Source organism: Phacochoerus africanus, chromosome 16 (genome assembly GCF_016906955.1).
Source record: "Phacochoerus africanus isolate WHEZ1 chromosome 16, ROS_Pafr_v1, whole genome shotgun sequence".
Taxonomy (NCBI): Eukaryota; Metazoa; Chordata; class Mammalia; order Artiodactyla; family Suidae; genus Phacochoerus; species Phacochoerus africanus.
The window spans coordinates 50,307,775-50,331,930 of record NC_062559.1 but is presented as its reverse complement, the minus strand read 5'-3'; the positions used below and the strand labels follow the sequence as shown (position 1 = coordinate 50,331,930).

The window sequence follows — 24,156 nt, the reverse complement described above, 5'->3', positions numbered from 1 at the left end:
TCTCCCCATGCCGCGGGAGTGGCCCAAAGAAATGGCAAAAAGACAAAAAACAAACAAACAAAAAACCCCCCAAAAAACCTGAACATAAGAGCCTAGCTGTCCCAGGTACAAAAAAGAAAAAAAAAAAATCACTGGTCAACCCAACAGGAAAACCACTAGATAGAAAATTTTAAAACACAGAATTGAAGTGAATGGAAATAAAAATACAAACTATCAAATTATGTGGTCTGCAGATAAGAGTGCTGAGAGGTTTTTATAGCACATCTAAAGAGGCAAGGTCTGGAGTTCCCATCATGGCGCAGTGGTTAATGAATCCGACTAGGAACTATGAGGTTTCGGGTTCGGTCCCTGCCCTTGCTCAGTGGGTTAACGATCTGGCGTTGCCGTGAGCTGTGGTGTGGGTCGCAGACGCGGCTTGGATCCCGTGTTGCTGTGGCTCTGGCGTAGGCTGGCGGTTACAGCTCCGATTCGACCCCTAGCCTGGGAACCTCCATATGCCGTGGGAGCGGCCCAAGAAATGGCAAAAAGACAAAAAAAAAAAAAAAAGAGGCAAGGTCTAAATCAATCATCTAAGTTCCTACCTCAGGAAACAAGGAAAAGAAGAGCAACACAAGCAGAAACAAAGAAATTACAAAGTCAGAAGCAGAAATCAATGAAACTGAAAACAGGAAAACAACAGAGGAAATCAATGAAACGAAGAATAATTCTTTGAAAAAATTCGATAAAATGGCAAGATGGGCAAAAATACAGACAGAAATGATCAGCATGCAATGGGGGCTGTGATGGTTGATTTTATTTATTTATTTATTAGATCATTTAATTCTATTTTTAGGCCTAAATTATTTTTTTTCATTTAAAAACAAAGTTGTATTAAAGTTTAGTTCATTTACTATGTTGTGATAGTTTCTGCTGTGATAGTTTTTTTTTTTTTGTCTTTTTGCTATTTCTTTGGGCCACTCCTGCAGCATAGGGAGATTCCCAGGCTAGGGGTCGAATCGGAGCTGTGGCCACCAGCCTACGCCAGAGCCAGAGCAACACAGGATCCGAGCCACGTCTGCAACCTACACCACAGCTCACGGCAACGCCGGATCCTTAACCCACTGAGCAAGGGCAGGGACCGAACCTGCAACCTCATGGCTCCTAGTCGGATTTGTTAACCACTGCGCCACAACGGGAACTCCTCTGCTGTGATAGTTAATTTTATGTGTCACCTTGACTGGGCTGAGGAAGGCCCAGAGAACAGGTTAAATGCTATTTCTGGGTGTGTACTGTGAGGGCATCTCCGTAGAGATTGGCATGTGATTCCGGAGTCTGGAGATCCGCCCTCACCGATGTGGGCGGGCACCAGCCAATCTGTTGGGGGGGGGGCGGGGGCAGAGAGAAACAAAAGGCAAAGGAGCCGGATTTCACTCTCTTGAGCTGGGACACCATCTCCTGCCCCTGGACACCGGAGCTCCTGGTTCTCTGGCCTTTGGATTCCAGGGCTGACACCAGTGACAGCCCCCTCCTCCTGCCAAACCTTTGCACTTGGACTCAACTTAGACCACCGGCTATGGCTTTCTTGCTGGTGCAGACAACAAATTGTGGGACTTCTCAGCCTCCATAACTGCGTGAGCCAATTCCTGTAATAAATCTCCTCTTACCTTTATGTGTGTATACATAGATCCTGTTTCTCTGGAGAATGCTGACAACAGGGCTAACATTACAAAGCCTGAGGACAGTACAAGGATACTAAGGGAAGGCTGCAAACAGCTCGATGCTCATCAATGCAACAACTTTGAAGAGATGGACAACTCCTGAACATTCAAATGATCAAAAATTCAAACAAGATGAAACAGATAATAGGAATAGTCCTATAACCATGAAAGAGTTGAATTTGGAACTTAAATCTTCCCCAAAGAAGTCTTTAGATCCAGCTAGTGTCAACTGGAGTTCTACCAGGTATTGGTTTGGGATGTGCCCGTGGCACCTCCACCTACCAGGTATTTACAGTAGAATTAACAACGATTTTAAACAATTTCTTTCACACAATAGGAGGAAACATTCCTAATTCATTTTATGCGACAAGAAGTCCTTTGATACCCAAACCAGGCGAAGATAATACCAAAAACCAAAACTAAAGCCCAATATCTTGCATGACCTTAGGCACAAAAATTCTCAATAAAATAGAAGCAAACCAAATCCAAGAATGTGTAAAAATAATTATACACCATGACCAAGTGGAATTTGTTCCAGGTGGTTCGACACTTGAAGGTCAATGTCATCCGCTACACCAACAGACGGAAGAAGAAAGATCGTGTATCAATTGACACAGAAAAAGCACTTGACATAGTCCAAGAGCCTTTCAGATTTTTAAGAAACTTTGCAGCCAGTTAAAATAAACTTGATAAGGACCATATGTAAGAGCCTTACAGCCAACTTCGCACTTGATGGTGGAAGACTGAACACTTTCTGAGACTGGGAACAAGGCAAGGATGCTTGCTCTCAACAGAAGTGTTGTTTCTGTTTTTAATAGTATTGGAAATTCTCACCCCTGCAATAAAGAAAGAAACCAAAAAGGGAGATGGACTTGAGCATGAAAGCAGGAGGAGCTCCACTGACCAGTTCCCCAAGGAAATTGTTAAAAATTCTAAAACAACAAACATTTAAAGCTCATGGAAAGGGTCTGAAGGGCAAACAGGTAAAGAAATAGCTTCTCCAAGAAAGTCTGTGCCAGTGTGCTAGGGAAGCCCACCACTTGAAGCAGGGTCTTCCTTCCCTCACGAGGCGGAGCAGCCACTGCAGGGCCCAGAACTCCAGGCCCCCACCCCACGCTGCTCCTGCCACAGGGCTTTCTTCCAGGGAGGTTTCTGCTGCTGAGGTGGAGCCCCAGGCAAGGGGTGGGGCTCTCTTTTCTGCTTAGCCCCCACTTGAGGGAGAGGACTCTACTACACCAAAATTTAGAACTTCTGTATTGCAAAGGACACCATCAAGAATGTGAAAATACAGTCTACAGAATGGGAGAAAATATTTGTATGCTGTTTATCTGACAAGGGATCTAATTATTTTACTTTTTATGGCCACGCCCAGAGCATATGGAAGTTCCCAGGCGGGAATGAAATTCAAGCCACAGCACAGAAGAATTGCAGGATCCTTAACCCCCTGCACGGGGCTGAGGATCGAGCCTGTGCCTCCGCAGCAACCTGAGCTGCTGCAGTCTCAACCCACTGCGCCACAGTGAGGACGCCAAGGGATCTGCTTCAAGAACATACGAAGAACTCCTACAATTCAATGAAACAACCTAACTAAAAACTGGACAAAGAATCTAAATAAGTATTTCTCCAAAGACAAGTATGTGTAAACGGGCCACAGGCACATGAAAAGATATCATCAATCATCACAGAAATGACCATTAAAGCCACAATGATACCACTTCACAGCCGCCAAGATGACTGGAATGGAAGAGTGTGCAACATTCCTAGTCACGAGGCAAATGAAATGGAAGGTATCCTTCCACACCCATCGGAGCTGCTGCAGTGGTCGGTGAACACCATTTAACGGCAGGGATGCCAAGGACCTACCGCTTCTCACACCGCTGGGGGGAACGGAGGATGGCACAGCACCTCTGGAATACACTGGCCGTTTCCTAACCAACGCATACATCCCATACAACCTGGAAGCTGCGTTCCCAGGCTCTCGTCCCAGAGAAATGAAAACTCAGGCTTGCACAGACGCCCCCACGCAGGGTGAACCACAGCCTGACAGCAGTACGGATGTTGGGAGATGCTGGATGAAGCTTCAGAGAACTGTGCCCATGAAGAAACCCAATTTCTAACGGTTATCTACTGAACAATTCCTCTACAGCACATCCTCAAAGTAACAAAACAGAAACGAAGGGCAGGCTGGCGATTGCTGGCGGCAGAGGACAAGGCGGGGGAGGGGGGGAGTGAGCATCTTGGTAGTGATACAGTCCTGCACGTGCACTTCTACTCTCACCGGCATCCTGGTGTGCCGTGTGCCAGAGTTCTGCAAGAGGTCACCACCTAGGGAACTGAGAGAGGGCACAGGACCACTGCCTTGCATCCTGAGCTGTGGCTCCCTCTATGCCAATGCCCACAGGACTTTTTTTTTTTTTTTTTGCCTTTTAGGGCCACACCCGTGGCACATGAAGTTCCCAGGCTAGGGGTCAAATTGGAGCTACAGCTCCTGGCCTACACCATAGCCATAGCCAATGCCAGATCCAAGCCGCGTCATGGTAACGCTGGATCCTTAACCCACTGAACAAGGCCAGGGATTGAACCCGCATCCTCATGCATCCTAGTCGGATTTGTTAACCGCTGAGCCACGAAGGGAACTCCCCACGTGACTTGCTTTCCAAGGGACCACTCTGGAGTGGGTGGGGAATGGCTGAGGAGGGGCCCAGAGAGAAAGAGTCCTCTCTTCTGCTCAGCTCTACTCCCATCAGCCTCCCTCCATCCCCCCACTGCTGGAGGCAAATGACAGAGACCTGTCTCCAGCAAAGCCTGCTGTGCAGGACTGGAAAGGAGAAAGCCCATTTCTTTCCAGCATCTGGCGGTGTCACTGCTGGTGCGGTGAAGGGGCCCCCGGGCCATTCCCATGACAGCGGTAGGGGCAGCAGACTGTGGCACCTGTCCTGCACTCTCTCCTTCTACTCGGTGACCGGTGCTCCTGCCTTGTGACAGTGGAGGCCACTGGATGGGAGGGACCTGCCCGGACAACGGTGACCCACTAGACCCTAAGCCGCGCACCGAGGACCCACCCAGCCGGCTCCCCTGGGAAGGTCCTCCTGCGCCGAGGTGCGGCACTGAGACTCCGCCTGTGCCGGGGCTGAGCGCAGGCCTGAGCAGCAGGCCGGCCACACATGAAGGTGAGAACATGAGAAGATCCTCTGTGGGTGGCAGAGAAGCTGGGACACCGGCAGCTGATGACACATTTATTGAGTAGCCTGCCATCACCCCACTTCCAACCATGGTCCTGCACTGAGATCTGTCCTCAAGTGTGCCACCCCCTTGCCGCCCAGACTTGGGCAGTCCGGCCCCCTGGGCACAAGGTCTGGCTGTGAGACAGGTCACTTGGCCAGCTCCTCTGCCACTGCTTTGCGCATCTTGTCCTTGAGGTAGGCACTCTTCTGCCACTCAGACTTGAGTTCCAGCCACTCGTAGTACGGGACCTGGGGGAGACAGTGGAGACGAGTCAGGGTGGGCGGGGACTCATGCTCGCCCCACTGCACTGCACCCCACACTCCTGGCCGGCTCAGAGCTGCAGGGGCCCACAACTACTTGAGACCAAGGGTGACTTCTGAAATTTTCAAGGCAAAACAAAAAGGAGTTTCTGTGTGGCCCAGGGGGTGGAGGTTTCTGCAGCACAGGTTCGATCTCCCTGGGATCTGCATGCTGACGGCACAGCCCAAACAACCCCCAAAACGACCACAAAACACAAACACCCAGGACAGCCACTCCTATTTTCTGGCCCCTACGGGACAAACTGCTTCCTGAGGCAGAGGTCTCTGAGGTAAAAAGCTAGAGCCAGACCCCAGGGCTGGCACACAGCACAGAGCCCTGTGCCAGTCACACACGGACACTTGGACCCAGGCACCTGGCTGTGGAGATGGGAACAGAGCTGAGGCATCACTGATAACTTAAAACCACGAGAGCTGGGACCTGTGTGAGCGCCAGCTCCTCCATCACCTGAGCAGGAGCGGGGCCTTCTCCCTGTGCCCTTGCCGCCTGTCCAACAGATACTCACGTCGACCAGCAGGAAGCCAGCGGCCAGCAGGTGGCGCCGGGCCAGCACAAAGCGCCCCAGCAAGTCTTTGCTTCGGCTGTTGAAGTTGGGAAACTCCCAGCACAGGAAGGCCAGCCTGCAGGGGGACAGGGGACGCTGCGGGTGCCTTCAGCTCTCCCGAGCCCCGAGCAACAGGCCAGCCAGGGCCCTGGGAGCGAAGAGGGCTATCAGAGGAGGGTCCAGTCCGTCTGGCCCGGGGGTTGTGTGGCTCCTACCTCTTGGCCCCAGCGGGCAGCGGCTGGCTCCCAGAGGGCTGGGTGAGATGAGGAGCCACAAAGTCCCTCAGGGGCAGGAGCTGGCCGTCGGCGTCCAGCAGGACCTCAGCATCTGGGGAGAGCACGGAACGAAAATGTGCTCGGGACTGTGCCTGGGAGACCAACTGGGCTGAGAGGCCCCCCGCCCAGCTCCGTGGATGGACAGAGACCCTGGAGAGCAGAGGAGGCAGGTTTAATTTCGTCCCCGAAAGGACTGCCGGGAGGGGGAGGGGAGGGCCCTCACCCAGAACCCAGCCATATCGTGTGGCCACCAAGAAGCTGCCCTTGTCGGTGCTCCCCAGCAGTCCCTTCAGTGTCTCCTGCAGCTCCTTCTGCAAGGGGGTCACCTTCTTGTCAAGGGCGGAGGGCCTGGGGACCAAGGCTGAGGATGGCAAGTGGGGGCCTGTGTACTCGGGGTGCTCCAGCTGGGCAGTGGCGTTGATATGGAGCAGCTTCTGGAAGGTGCTTTGATCCTTTGGGGACTTGTCACCTAAGGGGAGAGGATGGAGTCAGAAGGGAGGGCAGGAGCCCTGGGATGGAGGGACACAGAGGCCAGGAGGGGGCGCCAGAGGCACCCCTGCACCCAAGTCTCACCCGGGACTCTGGGTTGGGAGCAGCAGAAAGAGGGTCTGCTGGTCACTCACGAGGAGTGGCCAGAGCAGGAGTGAGTGCAGGGTGAGCCCCGGCCTGCCCGTCTCCCTCCTGCTCAGGCAGCCTCTCCGCTTTGGCAGTTGTGGGTTCAGGCGGGAGAGGGCACCACGGGCTTGCCCTCACTCAGGAGAGGCTCACCTAGAAACTGGCCGTGAAGTTCAGGGCGGAGCACAGCCTGCAGCTCGGCCTCCCTGGCCTGCTGCAGCACACACAGGGACCACACCACGTCCACCTGCAGGGCTGGCTCCAGGCCTGCCAGCTGCGACCCCAGCTTCTCATGCACCTGGGCAAGGACCGGGCGGGGTGGAGAGAGCGGGCTCTGCTCAGGGGCCACAGACCTCCCTGGCCAGGCCCAAAGGGGCGATGGGGAGCAACCCTTGGTCAGGTTTGGGGCACCCCTGGTGGAAGGTACCAGACACCCTCTTCCTCTCCCAGGCCCGATGTGGACAGCAGCTGGGCTACCCCTGCCCCTCCCACTGGCAGGGACCCATGGCACAAAACCACGTCGCCGGGAGGAGCTGGAGGTTGAAAAAGGGGAAGCAGCCGGCTGACTGCGGTGGGGTCCTCTGGGGGGCGCTTCGGGTCGTGGCCGTCCACACCTAGGACGCTCTGACCACTCCAAGTGGACTGAGCTCTCTGGGCCTCAGCAGGGCATTAAGGGAGCACTAGGAGGTGAGCACAGGGGTCCCAGGCCTGATGGCACTGTGAGCCGCCAGATATGCTCCCACCCAGGCCGCCACGCTGGATTTTGCGTGATTGGCCCCCGGACATGCCCTGGGGCACCTATCTGACTCTAGCCAGCTCCCTTCATGCCAGGCCTTCTTCCTTACTGCCTCTGTGCCCAGGGCTCCTTGGCAGAAGTCCACCCCCTCGCCCCCGCAAGTCCCGAGCTGCTCCTTCGTGGAGGGCTGAGCATCAGCGGCAGGGAGGAGGATGGGGCAGGGGGAGCAGAAGACTGTACCAGGCTGAAGAACTGGTCCTCCCGTTCTGGCCGGAAGTTCACACGGGCGAAAGCCAGGAGCATGTTGCACAGGTGTGGCAGAGCGATGCTCTGGGCTCTGTCCAGGACATGCTGGGCCGGTGACAGAGGGCAGAAGCGCGGGATGAGAGGGGCCTGGTGGCCAGTCCCCGGTGCCCACAAGCCCCCCCCCCCATAAGGGCTAATTTACACACGGCAGCGGGAGGAGGGCCAGACCCGAGCCTCTCAGAGATAATCACACACGCAAAGGCCCCTGACGACAGCTTTACAAATACCCTTCAGCTCATAAACGCAGTTCTGACCTGTGGCACGTAAACCTAAGAGCCAGCACCCTCCTTCTTCTCAACGCCACCTGGGGCGGCTGGAAGTGTGGGGAGAGCACTGAGTGGGTTCCCGGCCTTGCTGTCTGCACCGCTCCCCGCACAGCCACTCAATGACAGACAAAAACGCCAACGTGTGGTGAAAGACTGGAGATAATCATTCTCAACTACTCTTTCTCTCGCTACTGAGTCACACAGGGTCTCTCCAAATAAGCCAGAGTAAGGTGCCACATGTGCCACCAGGAAGCGGCTCCAGGCTGCTGGGCCCCTGACGAGGCAACCAGGGAGCTGGCTCAAGCGGGCGGTCAGGCACAGAGGACCCTTGGGTCTGCACCCCAGCTCACCTGGGCAAAGGCCTCAAACAGGGGCAGGTTGAGCCACTTAAGGAAGGCAAAGGACTTGGTGCAGCGGGCCACCTCGCTGGAAGTCAGGCTAGGCGTGTGGGGCAGCAGGTCAGCAGCCAGGCGCTGGAACACCTGGGTCTGGTGGAAGCCGAGTTTGCCTTGGGGACAGAGCCTGGAATTTAACTGGTGAGCATCCGCAGGCTCTCCTTGGGCCCACACCCCAGCCCGCCCTGGTCTCAAGGAGTAAGAGCTTCGTGTCTGTAACCAAATTTATCCCTGAGGCCCAACAGAGAGGATCAGGGCCCATGAGTCACAGTGTTTCTGTGGCAGCCTCTTGGGCCAGTGTCTGCCATGGGCGGGCAGGCACTGAATTTGACACAGCTGCGGCCACAGCGCGCCCCCTCCCTCTGCTGCCCGCACCTGGGCTCACCATAGGCATAGGCCAGGTCCAGGAGGATGCTTTTCGTCAGGGTGAAGGGCTTCTGGACCAGGTGGTAAGAGACAGCCCGCAGCAAGGGCACCGAGCGCCGGTTCTGAGCTGCTAACATCACCAGTACCTTCCGCAGCTCCTCAGGGCCAAACTGCTCCACCAGCTCCAGGCACTGTCAACCACAGCCGGCAGGGGTCAGCTCGGTGGCCCGAGGGCCAGGGGTCCCATGCAGTGAGGCCCTGTGAGACAGCAACTGGGCCTGAGCTTACTAAACACAGGCCCCGTCTGTGCAGGGCCTGCCTCAGCTCCCAGCCCAGGGGCACCATGTTCGCAGCCAAACTTATCCCCAGGTCCTAGAGCAGGAGACCCAGGGCCCATGAGCTGCAAGCTTGCTGTGGCAGTCGTTTAGGCCAGTCCCCGCCACGACAGAGCAGGGACTGAATTTGACTTGACTGCAGGGCCAAGGGGGGGTGGCCGACATGGTCTCTAGGAAGTACCAGCCAGAAGGGGAGCCACTGGGCTTGCTTGACCCTGCCTTCTCTGCGTTACGCCTAAGACAAAGGAGAGCACCCTTTCCACCACTGCCAGGATGCTTGGAGGAGCCAGTGGGCACGGAGTGCCGCCTGCAGCCGCCTGAAGCGCAAGTCCCTCTAGTGCCACGCCCCAGACTCCACGGACGGAAGCTGCCAGGGCTCCTGCCCCTGTACCTTGTCCTCCAGGCGGTTCATCAGCGACTTGGAGAGGTGCCCTATCTTCACCATCATGGCCACCACTGTGCGCCCGTCATCGATTTCCGTCCAGCGCCGCTCCAGGTGCACAAGCAGCTCAGCCAGCAGCTCCTGGGAGCCCTGCTCCTGCATGTAGGTGGCGCTGGACTCGGCCAGGAAGGCCAGGTGCTTGTACCTGAGCCTGCGCATGCGCCAGCGGACCTCCTGCTCCACCGACTGCAGCTCCTTGGAGGTCGCCGGGAGCCCCAGCGCGTAGAGACTCCGGAGCAGCTTCATGAGGGTCCCATGCCAGACTGCATTTATCTGGGTGGGGGACACAGGTAAAGTCACACCTGAGTCCCTGATGATCCAAGGGTCTGAGCTGGGGCTACCTCCCTAGAACCAGTTCCTGACCCATCATTTTAAGGCAGGCACTTCTTGCGGGGGCACCAGGCTGCTCCTCATGGCCTGTCTTCGGACCCTGGTTCTCCAGCCTCCAATAAACTCTACTTCTGCGCCAGCCAGCCAGCCAGCCATTTGCTATCACGGCAAGAACTCAGAGTGATAAGGCAACTCCGCCAAGAGCTTCCCTAACACAAATTCCACTGGTGCGGCTGATTAAACGGAGACCTGGCTATAGCTCTGCATGGGGGGCGCCCCTGACCATGCTTGTCTCTCATGCACGGACCTGAGCTGCACGCCAACTGCCAAGTCCAGGGGCCAGAAAGAAGCCCGTAGGAGTGGGTCAAGAAGGGACCATTAGGTCAGTTTTGTCAACCAGCTCATTTTTTTGGTTTGTTTTTGGCTTTTTACAGCTGCACCCACAGAAGTCCCCAGGCTAGGGGTTGAATCAGGCGTACACCACAGCAATGCTAGATCCTTAACCCAATGAGTGAGGCCAGGGATTGAACCTGCATCCTCATGGGTAGGTGGATTCGTTTCCTCTGAGCCACAACCAGAACTCCAACTGATCTTTTGCTTGCAGTGACAATTAAGAGTTTTTAGCTATCAAAAACACTGACAGTAGTTCTCTAGGGGATCCAGTGTTGCTCTTGCTGTGGCGAGAGTTCGATCTCTGGACCGGGAACTTCTGCATACCATAGGTGGGGCCAGGATAAAACAAACAAACAGAAACAACACTGACTTTTCTTCAGTGAAGAAAACTGAAGAAAAGAGAAACTGTCGGGTCTGAGACGCTCCAGAACCTAAACCCCTTTTCTCTAAGAGTGAACTGTCGGGAAGAGAACTGTCGGGTCTGAGACGCTCCAGAACCTAAGCCCCTTTTCTCTAAGAGTTTCTATGAACAAGGAGCTTCTTGTGAATGCAACTGCTGCTTTAGAGCAGAGATGGCCTTGCCCTCCCTCCAGTGGTGTGACTGAAGCCAGCCAGGTGTCCGTGGGGCCCAATGCTGTGCAGGAAAGTTCTTTGTGGGTAAAAGATTCCTGTTGCCACAGAGTCCTGCCCACTCTAAAACTCCCGGCGCTGGGGGACGAGCAGCCAGCTGGCCACTTGTTCAGACTCCCCCTACCAGTTCTCATCAAACCAAGCATCCTGTGAGGCTTCCTCACCCCACGTTCCCCATTTCCTCCAAATCTTGGTGTGAACAGCACCACCTGAATCTGCACCCAGCAATGGGACCAGCTCTGCCAGCTCCACTTCTGCACCTTGGTGCCCCAGTTGTTCCCAGGCCTCAGAGAAATATGGGGGCCACCTGAGGAGCCCAGACCTCCCCTCGCGGAAGGCAGCCTGTGGTACACGAGCCTGGCTCTGTCCTTTGCTGTGCTAAGGCTCTTAATGCTGCCACCCTGCAAGCCTCCTGACCCCCGGTCTGTGAATGAGGCTGCAGCTGAGAGTAGGAACTGAAATCACACACACGAGACGAGGGGCAAGAGAAGGGCTGCTACGGGAAGGGCTGGGCAGGAGAAAAGAATAATTCCGATTCAACATCACATGAGCCCCCAAGGGCCCTGCTCTTTCAATAGATGGCCCAGAAAGTAGGCGGGCCCTTTAAAAGAAAGCTTTGTCACCGGTTATGTTTATTTCTAAACACTTTGTTCCCCGTTCATTACTGGCTTATAACTTTGTTATAGTGTTCAGTCTTTTTTTTTTTTTTTTTTTTTTTTTAGGGCCACACCCACAGCATATGGAGGTTCCCAGGCTAGGGGTCGAATTGGAGCTGTAGCCACCGGCGTACGCCAGAGCCACAGCAACGTTGGATCTGAGCCGCGTCTGCGACCTACACCACAGCTCACGGCAATGCCCGATCCATAACCCACTGAGCAAGGGCAGGGATCGAACCCGCAACCTCATGGTTCCTAGATGGATTTGTTAACCACTGTGCCATGACGGGAACTCCCTCAGTCTTTTTTTTAATGGCTGCCCCCAACCCTGCATATGGAGTTTCCGGGCCAGGGATTGAATCTGAGTTGCAGCTGCAACCTAAGCTGTACTGCGGGATCCTTAACCCACTGGGCTGGGGGTTGAACCCGTACCTCCAGTGATCCAGGCACCTGCAGTCGAATTCTTCTTTTTTTCCCCCCACCTTATCACACCACCGATTGAAGCAAAACAACACAACATGCTGCTGCTTCACCCAAAAGTGGTGTTTTCACTCTGCCCTTTCTTGACGGCTCAGTGGGTCATATTCAAAAGGCCCCCTGAGTGCTTTTAGAAAGGGGATGCCATAGGATTCTAAACCCACTGTGCCACAGCGGGAACGCCACAAGGTTCAGTCTTGTCTCTAAAGCTTCGCTTCCACTAAGTGTGTTTAAAATGTTCGTTAAATAACAACTAGAATTATAGCCTTAGAACAAGAGATCTAATTAGGACAAAATTTATTTTACGGGTCTGTCTTTTAGGGCTGCACCCACGGTGTATGGAGGTTCCCAGCTAGGGGGTCCAATCAGAACCGTAGCCACTGGCCTACACCAGAGCCACAGCAAGATGGGATTCAAGCCGCGTCTGTGACCTACACCACAGCTCACGGCAATGCTGGATCCTTAACCCACTGAGCAAGGCCAGGGACTGAACCTGCCTCCTCATGGATGCCAGTCAGGTTCGCCAATTGCTGAGCCACGACAGGAACTTCCTGACTAAGATAAGATAATTTTTATGAGCTACATTCTCAGCAAGAAATACAACTTGTACTGCAACCCCAACACCTCCTCACTTCACTAAAAGAGACTTCCAAGAAAAGCTTCCCTCGCTGCAAGGGGAATGGTTTCCACAGTATTCTCCACGACACTGAAAACAGTTGGTCACACCTCCCACGCTTTCAGGACCCGCAGTTTGGTGCAGTCCTCCTGAGCTGTGAATGTCCTCATTATCCCAGACAAGCAGGCACAGGACCGCGCCCCCGGCCCCCGCCAAGACCAGGGGAGCGAGGGCCAGCAGAGCCAGGGTGAGGGCTCTGCCTCCTTTCCACGCCGCCGCGGGCCCTCTGCCTGCAGCCAACGCCGCAATGCCTGGGGAAGAGCCTGCATGACGGGAGTCCTGAGTGCTTTTCAGTCTCCTCACGCTGAACAGAGACTGGGGTGAGCTCGGCCCCTCAACTCCTGCCACACATCGGTAGGTCCCTTCTCTCCACGCTCCTCCTTTAAGGATCTGACCGGCTGGATGACATCTACGCCCTTCCCCTGTCACCCCTCCTCCTCTCCAGCTTCAACTATGTCTGAGGGCAGCCAGACGCAGCGGGTGGCGGCAGGACTGCATGGCGAAGCACCTGATGCACTGAGAGGAAGCAGGCCCGAGCCCCGCGCTGCTGTTTACTGTGTCCTGGCTGCCTGCCCAAAAGATGAGGACAGCAGTGTTGAGCTCACGGGGCTGCCGTGAGAATTAACAGGATAAAAAAAAAGCTCCTGAAAGTACTTCGGAATCTCCGAAATGAGAAAAACAAACAAACTACAGGATGTTGAGGAACTAAGCACTCCGCAGAGCTCCTGTCTATACCTACAAAGCAACCGGAGGCTTTGGACTCCAGAACCCACCTGGCTGTTAACAAGATGGAGAAGGTGCTGAAAGCGGGCATCCTTGATGAGTAAGGCTTTGTCTTTCGGCTTCTCAGACAGCAGGCGGGAGAGCTGGATGACCATGAGGGCCGCGTGGTTCTGGTGCAGACAGTGGCCGCCACCAAGTAGCGCCAGGATCTCCTCTGGCTGGGTGGCCTTCTCAATGAGCTGGTCCACCTCCTGGCGCTCCGGGTAGGGAGTAAACACTTGTCCCCTCTCCACAAGCTCTGACAAGGAACCAGGGAGGTGGGAGCTGGGCGGGGAGCTGGGTGAGGTAGCCGAGGAGGTCAGAGTCCTGGGGGCTCCCCGGGTGAGTCTTGGCTGGCCAACCGGAGGCATGGCAGGGGCCAGACGGGCGGCCTCTCTCAGGAGGCACGTGCATCGCCTCACCAGGCGAGATGCCATGACTGGTAGCCCGGAGGTGGGAAGGGAAGACTGCTAGCAAGGGAGTCCAAAGCCCTGGAGAGAAAAAGGAGAGAGAAGGGGGTGGTGTGGGGGGCAGCTCCTGACTCACAAACACAACAGAAGAACACGCTGAATGGAGTCACTGCCACATTTCCCACAAAGCAGCCTGAGCCCCTCCTGATTGTCCACACGCAACAGTGTTTTCTGAAGCAAAAATCTGAAGGCTCCCACCCCCCACCCCTAGATTAGAATATAACCAAATATCCAAAATCAGAGCATCACAGCTTGGGCTGGAGGATTTTAGCCTTGGTTGTGTAATCACCTAGGGAATGGTGAAACACTGCAGAATCCCAGGCCCATCCAAGACTTCCAGAGTGGGTTTCTCTGTAAACAACATTCCTTTTTTGGGGGGGTAGAGGTTGCTATACCCACAGCAGGTGGAAATTCCTGGGCCAGGGATTGAACCCGTGCCACAGCTGTGACCAGAGCCATGGCAGTGATACCAGAGCCTAACCCATTGAGCCACGAGGGAACTCCTTTTTGTTGGAGGTCCCATTGTGACTCATTGGGTTAAGAACTGGACATAGTCTCAGTGAAGATACAGGTTCAAGCCCTGGCCTCGCTCAGTGGGTTAAGGATCCGGCGTTGCCACAAGTTGCAGTGAGGGTTGCAGATGTGGCTTGGATCTGGTGTTGCTGAGGCTGTGACACAGGCAGGCAGCTGTACCTCTGATTCGACCCCTAGCCTAGAAACTTCCATATGCTGCAAGTGTGGCCCTAAAAAGCAAAAAAATGAAAAAGAAATTTTTTTTAAAGTACCCAGGATTAAAAATTATTACCTTACAGTAGAGACGATGAGACAGAATTTTTTTTTTTTTTTTGGTCTTTTTCATCTCTTTAGGGCTGCGCCCGTGGCATATGGAGTTTCCCAGGCTGGGGGGTTGAATCAGAGCTCTAGCTGCCGGCCTGTATCACAGCCACAGCAATGCTGGATCTGAGCTGTGTCTGCAACCTACACCAGAACTCATGGCAATGCTGGATCCTTAACCCACGGAGCGAGGCCAGGGATTGAACCTGCAACCTCATGGCTCCTAGTCTGATTCATTTCCCCTGTGCCACGATGGGAACTACTTTTTTTTTTTTTGGAGACAGAATATTTTAAATTAGACTACTCCTGGAAAACCCTGGACATATAATCCATACATATCCCAGAACTCCTGAGGTGGAGAAATATTTTAATACTTACAGACATGTGAGTGAACCTCCCCAAACCAACTTACGGTATTACACCACTGACATACTAAACACACATACATCCCTTCTAAGAGCCAAACTCCCTAACCAACTATAAAAAGCACTTCATAATATGGCCCAGAATTATATTCCCAGTTTTACCTCTTCTTCCTCCCTGGAACACACGCCCTCAGTCTAAACAGGCCTTGCACTTTCATTACACCTTGGTAGGGCAAGGCAGGGCAGGGCAGGGTAAGGCCTGTTGCCTCTCTCTTTTTTTTTTAACCCCAACACAGGGCACAGGAAATCACCCTCCACCTTTCCACACCCAGACAAAACCTTACCTACCCCAAGAATTTGTTACATATCCCGATGCCGCTGCTTTTAACAATTCTGTCCTGCTCACCAGTGTGATTAACTGACCTCGTAAGGCACCGCCCGGGTACGACAAAAGGTTAACCTGGGCCTCTCCGGTGCCAAAGCAGAGAGCGTGTGAGATCTTCGACCCAGTTCTGAGACATTTTATTTTTATAGGAGCTGATCATGGCAGCTGTAAAATGCTTTGATTAACAAAGAGGCTCAGCGAGAAGGAACACTGGCCCAAGGGCAATATGCACCTCCCACAGAGCCCCAGCAGCGGGGAAGCACCGGAAGCGTTCCCTACTGAAGGCAGCCCAACGAGCTGGGTAAGTAACAAGTTGAGAAGCCCAACTGGATTTACGGAAACACCAACCCGGAACCTCGGCCCTAGGACTTAGAACGACCCGCACGAAGGCCAGCGGAGTAGACGCCGAGGGCCAAAGCGTGGCTCGCAGGTGGGTATGCCGCACCTCGGGAGAGGGGAGCGTGCGCACGAGCGCGCGCGGCTCAGAACAGGGCCCGGCCCCTGCCCCGCACCCCTAACCCCTCCATCCCAGCGCGCCCTCCCGGTCTCCTCTCCTGGCCACGCCCCCCTTGCCTTCAGGACCCCCTCCCCCCGGGTCCCGAGACCTACGGCGCCACCGCCGCCGCCGCCGCCGCCGTCACGAGCGCCGCCGCTGACCTCCATGCGCCCGAGCACGGCCCTCGTTTCACACGGCGCGGCGCGCTCGCTTTCGTCACTCGGAGCGCCGCCGGAAGCGAGGCTCGCCGCCCGCCTCCGGGCCAGAAGTCGCTCCCGCTTCCGTTTTCCTGCCGGTGACTTCCGGTCGGGTGCCATCTTTGCTGAGGGCGCAAACTGGCTGATGGGAAGGGAAGTGACAGACCGTCGTGGAACGGTGTCGGGAGAATGGGCGGGGAAAGAGTAAAAGGCTGCGAAATAAAGGCTAGGAGGCTTGGGCGCCGTCCAGTCAGTACCCAGCCCCCGTTCGGAGTGTAGAGGCGACCCTCAGTCGTCAGTTGCCCTCACCCCACCTCCCCCGCCTCTCCGGCCTGCCCCGCGCGCCTCTCACAGTTTATTGAGAAGCGCCGTCTGTGAACTGCCCAGGGGTGGGCTGGGCTCTGACCCGGTGGGAGGCCGCTCGGCATAGGTGTGCCGAAAGGTAGGCCCGATTTGCTTAGATCTTGCAGTTTTTCCAGAAAAGAACCTAGGACTCTGGAATTTTAAGTGCAATCTACTGATTTTTGAGTATTGACTTTTAATTTTATAAAAGAATGAAAGTGCGGGGAAAGCCAAACAAGATGTATCTGAGGTCTGTAAAGAGAATTAATTTTTCTTCCTGCAGAAGTTTTTATTTCCTTGATATTAAGAATTGTCTTGTTTCGGTTTAAGATTCCACGTATTTATTGCAGATTCTCCCCAAGATCCGTCACCAGTTGTCTAAGTCTCTCGAGATGTTCCAGCACTTCACATACGTCATACACTTAATCTTACTGAGGAAGTTTCTTCCTGAGCCTTCTGACCTCCAGGGCGTATTATCACCACTACGTTCTCAGGACAGGTGTCATCCTGGGAGTCTCCCTTTACCATGTCCTAAGTGTTCCTTTTGCTTCTCTCTCATTTCCTAGGTCTTTTATCGTATTTCTTGGTTTATCCCCTTGTTTGGGTAGAGCACATTTTCCAGTACCTCTGTGAGAGATGATGCGAAGGAGGTAAGTTTTAAAGGCCTTTTGCAGGTTTAGAATGTCTTTATCATATCCTCCTGCCTGATTGATAGTTTGCCTGCATATTTTATCACTTTTTTTTTTATTTTTATTTTTTGGCCTCTCTCACAGCATATGAAAGTTCCTGGGCCAGGGATGGAACCTGAACCACAGTGGTGACCTGAGGCTCAGCAGGGACAATGCCGAGTCTTTAACTGCTAGGCCACCAGGGACCTCCTGGCTGGGTATTTTAGAAGTCATTTCCTGGTTTCGAAGGCTACTCTGTGAACCTCTAGCTCGTTAGTTTCTCAAGTTTATGAGGAGTCCAGAGGTTGTATGTGAGATGTTTGTTCCCCCTCCCTCCCTCCCTTCCTACATTTAGAACTGCCACAGTCATTGGATTTTTGCAAGGTAACCCTGCTCTTGCAGAGGGCTGAGGCAGTCCATTCCAGATGCCCTCTGTTATCTTCTTTGGAGAGAAGTTTCTGGCCTTTTTTGGGGAGGGGATAGAGAGAGGTAGTTATTCAGTTTGTGGATTGGGGGAGAGGATCTGACTTTTAAAGACATCTTCAAACTAAGTTCCTGTGCATTGAGGGTGGGACTGTGCTGCCATCAGAGTCGATGAAATGGAATTTAGTGTGGAGGAGGGCATGGAAGAAGCAGATATTTTGTTCATTCTTTTTTTTTTTGTCTTTTTTTGCTATTTCTTTGGGCCACTCCCACGGCATATGGAGGTTCCCAGGCTAGGGGTCCAATCGGAGCTGTAGCCACTGGCCTATGCCAGAGCTACAGCAACGCGGGATCCGAGCCGCGTCTGCAACCTACACCACAGCTCACGGCAACGCCGGATCGTCAACCCACTGAGCAAGGGCAGGGACCGAACCCGCAACCTCATGGTTCCTAGTCGGATTCGTTAACCACTGCGCCACGACGGGAACTCCCTTGTTCATTCTTATTTCCTTCCTGATTCTAGCACTACCTCCTCCTCCCCTTAGGACTGGCTTCTTGGTGACTTTGAGGGATGGACTGGCCTGAGGTGGGGAATCTGAGCCAAATGCCTTCCTTAGACAGCAAAGTTCCTAATGAGGAACAAGCTGTGGCTCCACCTGGCAGGACATCGGGCTGCCCAGGGCTGCTGTCTCCCTCCCAGAGGGGGTTGGAAAAGAGAGCTAGGTTACCTCAGAAGCCTTCTCATCCAACATGCTTGCTGACAGATGGGGAAACCGAGGCCCAGAGTGGTGCTGCGCCCTGGGACCTTCCTTACAGCCGCTCCTGGCTTCCACCTGCGCTCCTACTCTGAAGGCGGTTGGCACTGAGTACCTGTGCTGCAGGAAGGACCCTTTCTGGGCATTGCAGGAGTGATGGAGCTATGGTGGGGCCAAGGGGTCAGCCTAGTAGAGTGTTGAGAGCTCTGGGGTGGGCTGCTGGGAGCAAAAGCCTCAAGAGGTGGTGGAGTGGAGAGCGAATCCCCTCACAGCCCCTGGGTCTCTCTGGGATGGATCTCCTGCCCCTGAAAGTGACTGTTTTGAAAGAGTGTGTTAATGGAAACTCTAAGATGACTGCCAGTGAAGATGGTTTATTACTAACAGTTCCCACGAGAAAGAGGCACCTCCCTCATGAAGGGCCCCCGGGGGAAGCACAGGGTCAGCCAGGAGGGGTGGGGTTGGGGGGCAGGAGCCTTTACTGTGGTTTCCGTGGAAGGAGTGGGAGAGTCAGGATGAGCAGGCTTAGGACTGGCTAGTGTGAGTAATGGCAGAGGGCTCTGGGGGGTAGGGGCTGGCCCTAGTTGTCTGTCCCTGGCCCTGTGGTAGGATAGTGACCAGGAGTATAAGACCCATAGAGGAGGTGGTGGGGGTGTGGTCTCTGGGTTGGTTGATTTGCACACCTGAGGCGGGAAGCCGAGCAGGGTGGGACGGGCATGTCATTGAGGCGTCCAGGATATGCATGTAGGGTAGATGGTAAGAGCATCACAGTAGAGAAGTTGGCACGTGGTCGATGCCGGGATGGGTGTTCTCTGCAGGAGAAGAATCCCCAGCATGGGAGTGAGCAGGGCTGCGGCATCTTCCACCCCATTCATTATGAGTTCAGGGCAGGGTGGGCTGGGTGGTTCCAGCTGCCCAGGCTGGGATTAGGGCCAGCTAGGGGTCTTTCCTGGGCCTGGGCCCCAGCATGAGTGACAGCCCTGTCCAGGGGTTCAGCTCCATCTCAGACTCACCTGTCTCCCCAGAAGCTCTACCATCACCTGTCCAGCACAGGTGGGGGTGGGGAAGTGCCTGCTCTCCTCCAGCCTTGGGGCTTCCTGGAGGTGTGGTAGCTCTGTGTGTCCTTGACCAAAGTCCAGAGTCCCTTTGCGTGTTGGTTGGCTGGGGCTCCCTCCAGACCTGCAGACCCAACCTCCTCGCCCCCTGGAGTGCCCTTTTGCCTGCCGGGCATCCAGGCCTCCCTCCTGTGTGTCCTTGAGCAGCGCCTCCTCTCTGGTGCTGTGTTCCCAGCCATGCGTTACCCACCTCGGGACCTTCCAGCATGGCAGCCTGCACAGGCCTCCCATCAGGTGATCCAGCACGCTCTAGGCCTGGAAGGTCGGCTCATGGACATTCACCTTCTTTCCCTTTTTATTTTGAAAATCAGCCCACTTTCTGAAAAGCTCAGAGCACAGCACAGTGACCATCCTCTCCCCTTTACTTGGCTTCAGCCGGTAGCAGTTGCCCTCGTCGCCTTTGTTTTCTCCCTCTCTCCTTCCCACTGCACACTTGTGTGTGCGTGCGCGCGCGCACATGTCGGTAAGCATTACGTAGATAGATGTAAGCCTGTGTGTGCATTGGTTAGTTTGATAAGTCCTGTGAAAGTGAGTTGCAGACATCATGAACTCTCAGTAATTCAGCAGTGTACGTTCACCGTGTGACCACCACGTCGTTATTCCACCGAGAAAATTCACATCGAGTCGCTCAGGTCATCTAATGTCTAGTCCACACTCGAATTTCTTCAGCTGTTCTCCCCCTAGTCTCTGTTTTCCTTCTCCTCCCTCTCCTCACTGCCTGTTGTGGAAGCAGCTTCCCCCTTTGTGAATCCTGGGCAATCTCTGCACCTGGGTTTTCGCCTTCTAATGATTCTTGCTTAGATTAACGATTGTTTTGGGTGTTGCAAAATGGTGGCTTTTCTAATTCAGTCGTTCCTTCTCCATGTGTTAACTAGCATTTTCTGTGAAGAAGAGCTTTCCCTTTGCTCCAATGTCATGCTTTACCATGGATACCCTGGTGGTGCCAAGTTTGGCTAGTGGGGACTCAGGCTGGCTCCATGCTTTATGATGCAAGATGCCCACACTAGCTTGATAGTTCTTCAGCTTGGCTGTTTCTCCAAGGAATTCTGATTCCTTTAGTGGTTCAGAAACAGAATTCAGCCATTGGTTGAAGCCCTTTTCATTTGGGACAATTCATCCTGTCTCTCCAACTCCCGCTCATCAACTGGCACATGATAGAGACTGAAATGTGGCCAATTATCGAGTGAATCTGGACAGGAAGGTGGAGGAGACACAGAGGCCCAGGGTCTCAAGGAGTCGCCCACTCTCAGTGCCTGGTGCCTTCTGAGATGGCGCTGGGCCCCACCGCTCCCCTTCTCCAGCAGTTCTAGGGCCACTTTCATTTAGGAGGGCTCCTCTCTTCTCCTGCATATGGCAACACAGCAGGCTCTCTTTTGTGGGGGACCTTGTGTACGCCCAAAGCCAGTAGCCTGGGAAGGGCTGGTACACAGGGGCTAATAGGCAGTCAAGAATGTTTTTTTCTTCTTCACTGACTCCGTATAATGGGGGCCAGACCTCGTGGGCACCAAAGCCAGGGATGAGTAACCTCATGTGCCATGGGCCTGGGCTTCCCATGACTGGCCCTGTCACCCTACCTTCCAAGCTCTGGGAAGGGTCTTCTCCCCAGGGCAGGGATGGAGGGAGGTGAGACACGTCCCCATGTCCCACCTTCATCTCAGCCAGTGTGATGATGTGGGTGGCCCCCTTGACCTTAAGTGCTGGCTGATGGCCCAGACAGGACTGACCCCAGGTCAAGCCTGTGTCTACCTGGGGCCCATAGCTCCCCCAGACCCTGGGAGAGAAGAGGTGGTGGCCCTTCCTCTGGCTCACCCAGGACCCGTCCTGTCTACCTATATCCTGCCTGGTCTCACTACACCTCAGATGGGACTGCCTGTTTCCAGGGGCTTCCAGGCCTGCTGGGGAGCTCTCAGAGGCAAGGCCTGTGTGTCTCGTGCCCTCTGGCAGGTTCCAAGGACAGACAGACAGAGGGTGGAGAGACATGAAGCCGAGTAGGTTTTTATTAGCAGCAGATAGGAGGCATCGTGTGGTCTCTGGATCCGAGAGAGAAGGTTCTTGCTGAGTTGACTCAGGCTGGTCACCCCTGGCAGCCGGGGGCTCCCAGGGATGTCCCTCACTGAAGAGGGGCCTCTGCAGGGGACACGGAGGCCTCAGAGGAGGCGGAGCCCAGCCATGGTAGGGGCGGGGAGGGAGGGACTCTGTGGGCAAGCCAGCGAGCTGTCCACACCCACCCGTCCTGGGCCCTCATCATCGCCATAGGTGGGCCAGCAAGGTCAAGGGTGGCAGGGACTGGTTATCCAGGAACCGCATCTCTGGGCTCCTAGCCCAGGTCTCCTCCCCAGATTGAGTGGCAAAGGCACAAGCGTGGCAGGCGGGCCTGGCTGGAAGTCCCACCCAGGAAGTCAGGGTTCCTCTGAGCCCCCTTTGCTAGACGGAGACCCTCTATATCCCAGTGACCACATCAGGGGCCTGCAGAAGTCTGTGGCTGGTGCAGCCTGGATCACGCTGGCCCTTAAGCCCCCGCCCTCTGTCGAATATTATGGCCTTTGGGGCCCTGTGGAGGCCACCAAGTTCAGGGGAGGCCAAGGGAGAAGCCAAGTCCACCATTCCCAGGGCGGTGGCCCAGGACAGTGTCCCAGGAGTGGGGTCTTGGGACACTTACCTATGTCAGGGTCCAGACACCTCATGGCACACGAGTTGAAGCAGCACTTCTTGTTGCCCCTACACTGGTCGTCCCTGGAGCACTCGTTTTTCTCCAAGCAGAGCTCGGGGGCCAGCGGGGCCGGCACCCAGGGGCAGCGGCCGGCCTTGGGGACAGGCACTGGGAGAGAGATGGGAGAGGCCTTCCTCACCTGCTGGCTTGCTGGGCCTGCCCTGCTGTGGGTCTCCCGTGGGCCCCCACCCCCACCCCCATAGAGGTTTGGGGCCTTCAGGGCTGGGAGGGAGACTGCAGCCTGCATGACATTGGAAGAAGTGGGGGAGCCTTGACTGGGTCCAGCTGTGGGCCCGTGTCAGGGCCAGGCCGAATGCGTGGGGCTGCCGGGGATTCTCTGAGAGAGGGGTGCGGAGTGCAGACTCCAGGCGGACACTTGGCAAAGCCCTCCCTCCAGACAGGGCTCTGCTGGGGCACAGGGATGGGTGGCGTTACCCAGGAGGGGGACCGTGCAGGATCGGCTGCAGGGGCTCCTGGCGCAGCACTTGGTGCCTTGGGGACAGCTCTCATCGTTGACGCAGGAGATTACGCAGGGATCCTTGGAGGAGGAGCTGAGCTCTGGGCACGTGGCTAGCCCTGCACACAGGGTGGGCAGGTGGGTGGGGGGCGGTGGGATGGGGCTCCTTAGGGAAGAGCAGGGTGGGGCAAGGACAAGAAGCGTGGGGAGGGAGTTCCCGTCGTGGCGCAGTGGTTAACAAATCCGACTAGGAACCATGAGGTTGCGGGTTCGGTCCCTGCCCTTGCTCAGTGGGTTGACGATCCGGCGTTGCCGTGAGCTGTGGTGTAGGTTGCAGACGCGGCTCGGATCCCGCGTTGCTGTGGCTCTGGCGTAGGCCGGTGGCTGCAGCTCTGATTCGACCCCTAGCCTGGGAACCTCCATGTGCCGTGGGAGCGGCCCAAAGAAATAGCAAAAAAAAAAAAGACAAAAAAAAAAAGAAGCGTGGGGAGCCTGCTCCTCGGCACCCCAACACCCTGCTTCCAGGAAGGAAAAATGCCAGAAATGTGACAGCTGACAGAAGTGTGAGTCAGCTGTGAGAATTTGGGAACAAGGCCGCAGGCCCACTGCAGGAGGTGGAGTTAAGACCCTGAGGGACAGGACAGGCGCCCCCCACATCCACTTCGCTGTCTGGCCACTTCTTTTCCAGGGACAGTGGCCTCGGCCCTGTAGCTCTTGTTCCCCAGCATGTGGGAGTCTCTGGGCAGCACCCCACTTTTTTTTCCCCCACCCCACACACGCTGCAAATGGAAGTCCTCAGGCCAGGGATGGAACCTGTGCTTCAGCAAGGAACCTTAACTTGCTGTGCCACCGTGGGAACTCCCATCCCATGCTTAGGTTGTTACTGACCCTGGGGATGTGCCTTCCCGATTCTGCTCCTCTTGCCCTGGTCACCAGACTGTGAGGTCTGGATAGTGTTTTGGGGCACACCTGGAGGGGGGAAGGTCGGGACGACCCTCCTGGGCCTACCTGGCAGGTTGAGGGCTGGGGCCAGTGCGAGGGCAGCCTCCAGGGCGATCAGGGCCAGGGCCAGACTGGTAAGAAAGCGCATGGTGGTGGCTGGCAGGCAGGTGGCAGATGGTGGCTGGTGGCCCTGGGGCATTTTTAAAGGAGGCAGCGGGTACAGGAACCTAGAGGGAGGGCGGGTGGCTGGCGCTGCCCCAGCAGGGCCTAGGGGCTTCCGGCTTGGCTAGACCCCAGATGGGGTAGTTGCTGCCTTGGGCCACTTTTTTTTTTTTTTTCCTGCTTTTTTAGGGCTGCATCTGCAGTTCCCAGGCTAGGGCTAGGGGTTGAATTGGAGCTAGAGCTGCTGGCGTATGCCACAGCCACAGCCACAGCAACACAGGATCCGAGCTGCATCTGCCGTCTACTCCACAGCTCACAGCAATGCCAGATCCTCAACTCACTGAGCAGGGCCAGGGATTGAACCTGCATCCTCATGGATATTAGTGGGATTCAT

At 55.2% G+C, this 24,156-nt stretch overlaps 2 protein-coding genes and 3 non-coding genes across 7 annotated transcripts; all 5 read right to left on the bottom strand.

Moving 5' to 3' along the window:
• Positions 1 to 4,919: 4,919 nt before the first annotated feature.
• On the bottom strand, positions 4,920 to 16,211 carry TBRG4 (transforming growth factor beta regulator 4). 3 transcript variants are annotated; one of them, XM_047762891.1, is made up of 11 exons: positions 16,108 to 16,211; positions 13,456 to 13,935; positions 9,470 to 9,793; positions 8,763 to 8,934; positions 8,333 to 8,490; positions 7,651 to 7,761; positions 6,828 to 6,972; positions 6,283 to 6,528; positions 6,000 to 6,111; positions 5,746 to 5,860; positions 4,920 to 5,170 (listed from the first exon to the last, which is right to left on the bottom strand). In XM_047762891.1, exons 2-11 carry the CDS (start codon positions 13,879 to 13,881, stop codon positions 5,069 to 5,071), a joined length of 1,911 nt encoding a protein of 636 aa, XP_047618847.1. In that variant the 5' UTR covers positions 13,882 to 13,935; positions 16,108 to 16,211; the 3' UTR covers positions 4,920 to 5,068. The 3 variants fall into 3 exon arrangements, with proteins under 3 accessions (XP_047618847.1, XP_047618849.1, XP_047618848.1); XM_047762893.1 differs by lacking the exon at positions 16,108 to 16,211 and adding an exon at positions 15,537 to 15,666; XM_047762892.1 differs by lacking the exon at positions 16,108 to 16,211 and adding an exon at positions 15,462 to 15,500.
• On the bottom strand, positions 8,585 to 8,718 carry LOC125117849 (small nucleolar RNA SNORA5). Its single transcript, XR_007132752.1, has one exon. It is a non-coding gene; the product is annotated as a small nucleolar RNA SNORA5 (small nucleolar RNA).
• Positions 9,085 to 9,219, bottom strand: LOC125117850 (small nucleolar RNA SNORA5). Its single transcript, XR_007132753.1, has one exon. It is a non-coding gene; the product is annotated as a small nucleolar RNA SNORA5 (small nucleolar RNA).
• LOC125117852 (small nucleolar RNA SNORA21) lies at positions 12,011 to 12,147 on the bottom strand. Its single transcript, XR_007132755.1, has one exon. It is a non-coding gene; the product is annotated as a small nucleolar RNA SNORA21 (small nucleolar RNA).
• A 5,390-nt stretch (positions 16,212 to 21,601) lies between the features above and the next one.
• On the bottom strand, positions 21,602 to 23,748 carry LOC125117332 (whey acidic protein). The gene is made up of 4 exons (XM_047763129.1): positions 23,667 to 23,748; positions 22,637 to 22,777; positions 22,151 to 22,309; positions 21,602 to 21,618 (listed from the first exon to the last, which is right to left on the bottom strand). The coding sequence occupies exons 1-4, from the start codon at positions 23,746 to 23,748 to the stop codon at positions 21,602 to 21,604; spliced, it is 399 nt and encodes a 132-aa protein (XP_047619085.1).
• Between the last annotated feature and the right edge of the window lie 408 nt (positions 23,749 to 24,156).